This window comes from Adiantum capillus-veneris, chromosome 29 (assembly GCF_014529385.1).
Source record: "Adiantum capillus-veneris isolate H3 chromosome 29, ASM1452938v2, whole genome shotgun sequence".
NCBI lineage: Eukaryota > Viridiplantae > Streptophyta > Polypodiopsida > Polypodiales > Pteridaceae > Adiantum > Adiantum capillus-veneris.
Window position 1 is genome coordinate 70,653,910 of NC_140959.1, and position 8,733 is coordinate 70,662,642.

At 44.1% G+C, this 8,733-nt stretch overlaps 1 protein-coding gene across 1 annotated transcript; it reads left to right on the top strand.

Moving 5' to 3' along the window:
- The first annotated feature begins 2,048 nt into the window (after window positions 1-2,048).
- LOC147419373 (stromal 70 kDa heat shock-related protein, chloroplastic-like) lies at window positions 2,049-6,133 on the top strand. The gene is made up of 8 exons (XM_086505336.1): window positions 2,049-2,727; window positions 3,033-3,285; window positions 3,362-3,441; window positions 3,527-3,669; window positions 3,832-3,930; window positions 4,019-4,208; window positions 4,739-5,137; window positions 5,473-6,133. Exons 1-8 carry the CDS (start codon window positions 2,143-2,145, stop codon window positions 5,875-5,877), a joined length of 2,154 nt encoding a protein of 717 aa, XP_086361462.1. The 5' UTR covers window positions 2,049-2,142; the 3' UTR covers window positions 5,878-6,133.
- Window positions 6,134-8,733: the final 2,600 nt, after the last annotated feature.

Genomic DNA, 8,733 nt, shown 5'->3' on the forward strand with positions numbered 1-8,733 from the left:
ACCTAATACACATCATTTTTTGAGTATCGGTATATGAAGCCTTGCTCCGATAATGTATCTTATGGCAATGACATATTAAACAGAGGCTCAAATCATGGTCATTAAAGAGAAACAACGGATTCCATTCACTTTTTTGTGGCTAGTTCAACTTGTGAAGAATAGTGAACAATGTCTTTACCAACAAAAACACGCCAAGGCAAAAATTACTCAAGGAAAGGACAACACATCTTGAACTTACTGAAAAGGACTTTTGAAACCCCTCACACAAAGGAAAACACATCTTGAACTATACTAAAAAGGAGTTTTGAAACCCCTCACCCAAAGACCAGCTTGTATGGTCCTACCAGGGGACGATGTGAGGTAGGAAGGGGGGAGTGTTTATGGATACCTTTGTCTAGCGAATTTTTTGTTGGAGTCCTCTTTTGATTCTACAGATTGTAAACATTGATGAAGCTCACAAATTATGATATAATTGGATTTGTCCCACCTAATACTGATGTGATAGTGTATTTTTCATGAGAAATAAGCTTTGAGGTCATTTTTAAAGAAGCCTAAGGTATACAATACAATTATTAGAAGGATAAGTGAGAACTCTTTGTACGATGAAGCAGTAAAGTGAGCAAAGCTAATTGGCAATCGATATATCTTTCAATCTGGTTACTCAAATCAAGTTCTATTAATTGCATTGCATTTCTATCCCCTTGCTCTATCTTGTTTTCTCCTTTCGTTCTCTTTTTTTGGTATACTCATTGTCAATTTGGTGAAGGTTTGCATTTGTGTCGTACGAGCTTTAATATACTATTTCAGGTGATATTTCAAGTTTAAATGCTAACCTTTTGATAGGATGTGGTTCTTAAGACTTAGGAGGTGTTGTTAGAATATTTTTTTTCTTGTTTTGATGACATTTGAAACAATAGGTCGCGATTCCTGTACCTCCCAAAATCAGCTATTAAGGATTCATATCTATTCTAATAGTTCTTCCCTATAGTCTTTGAGAGTTTCAAAGCGTTTTGAGCTCGTTTAGATAAGAAATCATCGTGTGATTGGTTGGACTGAGGATTGGCAAAATGCTTGTTGAGACCGATTGTTGATTGTTGATTCATGGTTGTTTTGTGCAACTTTTGCGTAGGTTCATTTTGTTGTGATTGACACTCCAATGCATTTTCGTGCCCCATCCACGTCGCTTCCCTGAGTACGTATTGACATTTTTTTATGTTAGTGCTAGATAGCTATGCTACAAACATCCATTGCAAGGATCTACTAACACAAGCCTATCACTACTCCTATGGAGAAACTTCTAAAGCTTAGTCTTCATGATGCTGGAGATTACTTTTATGTCACTTTCTATGAATGGTTGTTGCTTACCTCATTTATGTGTGCATTAGAAGGACAAATGTTTACAATGGAGTCTCACGTGTAAGCATATTATACATAGAGCCCAAGGTTCATGCATTGGAAGTAGTTAAGTGGATCTTTCACTACTTGAATGACATTATACATCATGGGTTGTTATTTCCTAAGGAAGAATCATTGCTGTCATATTAACATGCTTTTTTAGGTTCGGATTGGCTGATTGCTATGACACATGAGTATCCACTACTAGTGGCATTGCATGCATATCTTGATTGAGCAAGAAGCAGGCTACAATGGTCACTTCTAGTTGTGAAACTAAGCAAAGCAATTTTCATAGCTACTATTGAGTGTGTTTAGCTCATATGCCTTTTGACTGACTTGGTTGTTGGACAATAGTGCACCACCACCATATTTACTGATAGTTAGAGTGCTTTGGTAGTCACAAGGAACCCAATGTTCCATGCTCACATAAAAGCACATAGAGATGCATTATAACTATGTTAGGGAGAGACTATATGCAAGAGAGGTCAACTTGGTTTATATACCTATGTTGCCGTTTTCCATGCACACCCTTTGATTCAAGTGTGGCTCACGTCGTGTGCTCAAATACTCTAAAGTGCACAAGAGCATCAATAGGCTCTCGAAGCATCCAGAGATAAGGGGTTGGTGTGGTTGAAATTGGATCCACGTCAAAGATCTAAATAAAACACAGGCTTCGAGGGTTTCGAAGCAGAAGAACTTCTGCTTGCTGTTTGCTTTCCACGAATACACAGCTACAGAAGAAAGGTCATGGCTATGGCCGCCGCTGCCCAAACTTTAAACGTGCCGCCTATGGCAGCATCAGCTCCTTCTACCTCCCCTTCTCCTGCATCCAGCTCTTCTTCTTCGCTTCCACGAAATGCCTTCTTCGGAGCTCATGCCCTTCAGAAGAACAGATTTTCTTCTCAGATTAGGCTGCTTCGCAGCAATGGTGGTAGGTCGACCTCCCGTCGCTCCGCTGGGGGGCCTGTGCGAGTGGTGAGTGAGAAAGTAGTCGGTATCGATTTGGGTACTACGAATTCCGCAGTTGCTGCCATGGAAGGTGGGAAGCCCACCATTGTCACCAATGCAGAGGGACAACGAACTACCCCTTCTGTTGTCGCCTATACGAAGAATGGTGACCGCCTTGTGGGGCAAATTGCCAAGCGCCAGGCTGTGGTGAATCCAGAGAACACCTTCTTTTCTGTCAAGCGATTTATTGGAAGAAAGATGAATGAAGTGGATGAAGAGTCTAAGCAGATTTCCTACAGAGTCATTAGAGACCCCAATGGCAATGTTAAGCTGGACTGCCCTGCCATTGGAAAACAGTTTGCAGCAGAGGAGATATCTGCTCAGGTTAGTGGCTTTTCCTGTCTACAATAATTAGAGTGCATGTACATAGGTGAATGAGTACCGGCAGTAGGGCTTGCGGTTGTTCATGGTAGATATTGAACGAGTTTTCTGGATTTTTTGTGGAGGGGGATAGCTACCCTACTGTCGAAGCTAGCTGCATTTTTTTTTGTTCATTCGGTTTAGTTAATGAGTTATCTGCCTTCTGTTTCGATATAAGTTACATCCTACATCTTTGTGAGAGTGCCTGTAATTGGACCGCTATGTCTGTTCATTCAGGAGTATGAGATGTTATTTATATGTGGTGCCAGGTGCTGAGGAAGCTTGTAGACGATGCGTCTAAGTTTCTTAATGACAAGGTCAACAAGGCGGTCATTACTGTTCCTGCCTATTTCAACGACTCACAAAGAACGGCAACCAAGGATGCTGGCCGCATTGCATCCCTTGAAGTTCTTCGCATTATCAATGAGCCAACTGCTGCATCTCTAGCTTATGGTTTTGAGAAGAAGAGCAATGAAACAATCCTTGTATTTGACCTTGGCGGAGGAACCTTTGATGTGTCAGGTATGTAACAGCCGCATGCTTCGACATGGTTTAGTCTATAGGTGGGATTTGCTCATGTCTGTTCTTTTCTTTTCAGTGCTGGAGGTAGGAGATGGAGTGTTTGAAGTGCTGTCCACTTCAGGAGATACTCATCTGGGGGGGGATGATTTTGACAAGGTACGAAAACTGGGGGCTTGCATGATAGCTGTGTCAGAAGCTTCATGATTCTGAGTTAAGCTGTATGTTTATTTCGGTAAATCAGCGTATTGTGGACTGGCTAGCTGCCACCTTCAAGAAAGAGGAAGGAATTGACCTACTGAAGGACAAGCAAGCGCTTCAACGATTGACTGAGACTGCGGAGAAGGCGAAGATGGAGCTGTCGACCTTAACACAGACTAGCATCAGGTGAGCTTGTATAGTCTATCATGCTTACATTGAGGTTCTTGACGTGTATGCTGTGTTGTTTTCTAATGGTTGAAGCTGTCAAGGTTCTCAGTTTAGTATTCCCCTTGAAACGAACAGACGTCAGTAGGCTTATGTTTCGTGGTTTCTGATTTGTCTTTGTAGCCTTCCCTTCATTACTGCGACAGCTGATGGTCCCAAACACATTGATACTAGCCTGACCCGTGCCAAATTTGAGGAACTTTGCTCAGACTTACTTGATAGGTGAGTGTCCCACTTTTTCTGTAGTGAAAGAACTTCTGTTCATGTTAGCTCTCTGCTCACCTTTCGCGTGTCATATTGCATTTTCCAGGTGCAGGACTCCTGTTGAGAATGCTCTCAGGGATGCCAAACTCAGCTTTAATGATGTGAAGGAGGTGATTTTGGTAGGCGGCTCTACCAGAATTCCGGCGGTTGTGGAGCTGGTGAAAAGGATGACCGGCAGAGACCCAAATGTTACTGTCAATCCTGATGAAGTTGTTGCGCTTGGAGCTGCTGTGCAGGTATGGTGCTACACTGTTTTCTGAGAGATGATGAAATAGGTATTTTTAATTAATGATATGTATTTGTGGTGAAAATATGTATGAAATGGTATTGAAACGAACTTTATCCACGGTTCTTGTTTTGTGACAATGCATCCGGAAATTTGATACTGCTTCACTGGTGCTCCTCCAAGATTTGTTATGCATATCGCTTCAAGCCGTGTTTGAAGAGTTACTGAGGATGTTGTTTGTTTATTGTATAGATGTTTTGCATTAAAATTGGCAGGGCTTATGCTTGAAATAGTTTTGCACAGTCTTGCCCAAAGCGGCAGCTTCTTGTTGATCTTACTTGGTCTCTTTGTTTTCATTTGTTTGTATATTTTGTGCATTTTAAGCGCCTCTCTCTCTCTCTCTCTCTCTCTCTCTCTCTCTTCTCCCCCTTCCCTCCAATCCAAAGGCTAGATTTTTCTCTGTGCATGGGCCTCTTTTCAATGAACGGAACCATGCAGTGTCGATGTACTGAATGGGGATGCCTTTTCTGTTTCTTGCAGGCTGGTGTATTGGCAGGGGAAGTCAGTGACATTGTTCTTCTAGATGTCACTCCTCTCTCGCTTGGGCTTGAAACTCTTGGTGGAGTGATGACGAAAATTATCCCTCGGAATACTACGCTGCCTACATCGAAGTCAGAGGTGTTTTCGACTGCTGCTGACAGCCAGACAAGTGTTGAGATAAATGTCTTGCAAGGGGAGCGCGAGTTCGTCAGGGACAATAAGTCTCTTGGGAGCTTCAGATTAGATGGAATTCCCCCTGCTCCAAGAGGAGTTCCCCAAATTGAGGTTAAGTTTGACATAGATGCCAATGGTATTCTTTCGGTGACCGCTAGTGACAAGGGAAGCGGAAAGAAGCAAGACATAACCATTACGGGAGCAAGTACTCTACCTAAGGATGAGGTACTAATGGCATTAATGTGTTTTAGGCATGCATGGTAGGTGTACTAGTTGGGCTCTTTTTTCCAATCCGGTATCATGCTTTATACCAGTATGCATGCACTCAATAAGACTTACAAACATTTGTATGCACACATTGACCATGTCTCTTAACAAGGAGAAGAGGACCAAGTATTAGTTGGGCTCTATTTTCCAATCCGTTATCATGCACTATACCGGTATGCGTACACTAACAAGACTCAACACAAACATCTGTATTGCACACATTGACCATATGTCTCCTAACAAGGAGAAGGCTTATTTGTTTATGGTCTAATAGGAGCTTCTCTGTTTTCTAGGTCGAAAGAATGGTGAATGAGGCTGAGAAATTCAGCAAAGAGGACAAGGAGAAGAGGGAGGCTATTGATACGAAGAATCAGGCAGATTCAATAATTTATCAGACAGAGAAGCAGCTCAAGGAACTAGGAGATAAAGTCGCCCCTCCTATAAAGGAGAAGGTGGAATCGAAAGTGCAAGAACTGAAGGATGCAGTTGCTCAGGGGTCAACACAGACTATCAAGGATGCAATTGCAGCTCTGAACCAAGAGGTCATGCAAATCGGACAATCAATCTACAGCGGAGGTGGTGGTGGGGCCGGGCCTGCGCCAGGAGATGCCTCTGGTCCTGGGCCAAATGCAGGTGGTTCAACAAAGAGCCCAGGAGGTGATGACGTAATTGATGCAGACTTTACTGATAGTGCGTAAGCTCCTTTTGTGGCGATTGGTTGTTGCATCTGGAATGAGCAAAGTGCAATAGTCCAATGCGGACCTCTGGACTATTAAGTTTTCTGGAGAGAGTCCACTCAATTTTGCTACTCTTGAGGATTTTTTAGCTTTAATGTAAAGTAGTAGCTGTCCTCAATGGACGCATTTTTACACACATGGTTATATCTAGCTGTTGCCCACCATTTTGTGGGCCAATATGAAGATAATGGTGATGAAGACGGTGTTTGTTATCTCTTATTGGCTTGTTGGTGTTTCGTTTTGTTCAGAGGCCGTCGAAAAACTTTTTTGGATTTCAGGAGTATACTGAACTTGATTCTGTTCAGTTAATAGAAGGAGAGAGAGGGAATCTAGTATTATGGAAGTGCTAAGAGAGAGAGAGAGGTCGAGAGAGGTTGAGAGAGAGAGAGAGAGAGAGAGAGAGAGAGAGAGGTTTAATGCCAAGCGATGCTTATAGAAAATACTGTTGTAGAAAATACTGTTTTCGGGTTCTTTCTGGGATTTGGTATTGAAGTGCAAGTGGTTTCTCAGTTTTATTAAATGAAGGCTGACCTTGCTGAAGATTGCAATGGAAGGGAAAGGAGTGAAATTGGAGAAACTGGAATGACACATCATTGAGCATAGCTGTTGTATTGTCTCAATCCTCGTATGTAATTGTGTATGTGGAGTGCTCTCAGACCTAAGTCCCTAGACATCTTTAGGAAAGGGATCTTAGAGACTTCCTCTCTGACAGCTGTTAGTGTCTTCCCTCTACCCCAGGCCAACTGGTTGTCAGCTCCCGTGCATGGCCTCGTGTGTAAAGAACATGGGATGGACTCGAGGGATCAACAGTGGGCAATCAATCCACCGTTGATCTTGGCTGTATGGGTTAAAAGATTTAGGTACCTATGTCGTGCTCGCTGCTCGAGCCCACGATCTCCTCCCACAGACGGCCACACCTTATCCAACCCGTCTAACACGCATCCGTGCAGGTGTATCAACTGCGTGCGTACAAGTCCCCCCCCCCCCCCCCCCCCCTCCCCCTCTTCCGTGGATCCAATTGTCCAAAAGGCCCCCCCCCCCCCCCCCCCCGTTAAAGCGCCCCACCGTTTATCCCTTGTCCCACCCTGTGTTATTTATGAACGAGGCGTGCATGGTAACTGCGGATGCCCTCTGACAATACTGCAGCTATCAGAGCATCAAATTTGGGCAGTCTATCGTATTGTGCATTGTTGAAACGAGCCCTGCATTTACCCCTCTTTCTTCGGTTCAGTGATTAGAGCAGATCTGCACAGGCGGGGGTAGATCCCCCTGCCTCTTGTCAGCAAACTTGGCCGATGCTGCCTAAAGCTGATAGCCGGAGTTCAAGCATGAACAACACAAGCGGGGGTAGAACACGGTGTTTGCCAACATGAGCAGCAACAACTGTGGAACAAGCTTGGTGGACAAGTGCCACCACCATCACCACCACCATCCCGGCAGACTGCCAAATGGGACAAGTTCTGCCACCGTTTTTAACACTGAACATCAGGCTACTACGGGGAGCCATGCCCTAGCCAAAGATCTCCACTTGTTGCCACTAGACCTGCCACATAGGCCCCTATGGGAGTTGCAGCATCAACAGGCCGACGCTTATCCTCTCCGGGAGGAGGTGCGAGTGGCGGCCTCTCCTGAAATCCAAAAAAAAAAGGCTTTGGCCAGGGAGGGATGAAGACAATGAGGTTAGAGCTGCCCAGATTCTTCTTCCAGAGCCTTGCCCACCTCTGACCCTTGCTCCTCCAGTGCCATCCCCATGCTCCAGGCCTTGTTGCAGTGCCACCGGGAGCCTCTGCCATGTGGCCTCGCAGGCTACGTTAACCAGACCAGACGTAGAGGTGCTCTGAAAGTGGACCTTTTAACTCATGCAGAGCATGTTGCGGAGCCAATCTATACTATATATTAAGGAGACTGTTTTCAGTGCCACGTGTCGCAATTTGCTTTATCCGGCTGCAGTGAAGACAGTGGGCACACAGAGAGAGAGAGAGAGAGAGAGGCGGCCTTCGGGCCGCCGGCCACACTAGTTTTGTTAGTAGGGAGTACCAGCTGATAGAAAACCAAAAAACCATGGCATTAGTTCTAAATGGAAAAGGAGAACTCGAAGGAGAAAGGAAAGAAGAGGGGGGTAAACCACCTCTCTCTCTCTCTCTCTCTCTCTCTCTCTCTCTCAAGCTCGCCTCTCTTTGAAGGTTGCCTATGCTCCGCCATGCGGTAATGGCAATAATCGAACGTCGGGCAATTGCTCTATAAGGACGAGCGTACTGCCTTATTTGAGAAAGAGGACCTTTGACTCACCAAGTAAAAACGGCTTGGAGCTCACAGTCCGCTAAGTGTCTCTCTCTCTCTCTCTCTCTCTCTCCCCATCCCCTATCTAAGATTTTTTTAAAGAGCACATACACATGTTTGTGCGGTCTTCCAGCTTTACTCTCGAGTGATAATGAGTCTCGGTTGATTTTTGATGGGCACCCTTACCCTTCAAATTTCCAAGATTTTATGATTTTTTAAAGCATTTTATTGCATTTTTTGTAGGGTAACTCACATTTTCATTTGTAAAAAAAGGGCATAATACCGCAAAACAGGTAGAATGCACGGCAAAAAGCAACCCTCATGGGAGTGCATCATTTTGGAAGCAAATGCCAAAAGAATGGTAGTATTATGAAGCACGTAAGCGGCCAAATATAAACTCTTACTCTCTTTGTAAATGTTGTAATTTGCATCTAATACTACCACAATCACTTGACACTTAATCAAAATTATTTTTGTGAGTTGTAAATTGTGAGTTAAGGCTTATGAGCTTCTTGTGGTAGCAGGTGTCTTATGGTA

What these genes read in the sequence shown, in the direction of transcription:
- LOC147419373 (XM_086505336.1), top strand. Translation starts at nt 2,143, where the DNA reads ATGGCTATGGCCGCCGCTGCCCAAACTTTAAACGTGCCGCCTATGGCA. An exon ending in CAGAGGAGATATCTGCTCAG is followed by an intron (nt 2,728 to 3,032) that starts GTTAGTGGCTTT and finishes ATGTGGTGCCAG; the next exon opens with GTGCTGAGGAAGCTTGTAGA. An exon ending in GTACTCTACCTAAGGATGAG is followed by an intron (nt 5,138 to 5,472) that starts GTACTAATGGCA and finishes TCTGTTTTCTAG; the next exon opens with GTCGAAAGAATGGTGAATGA.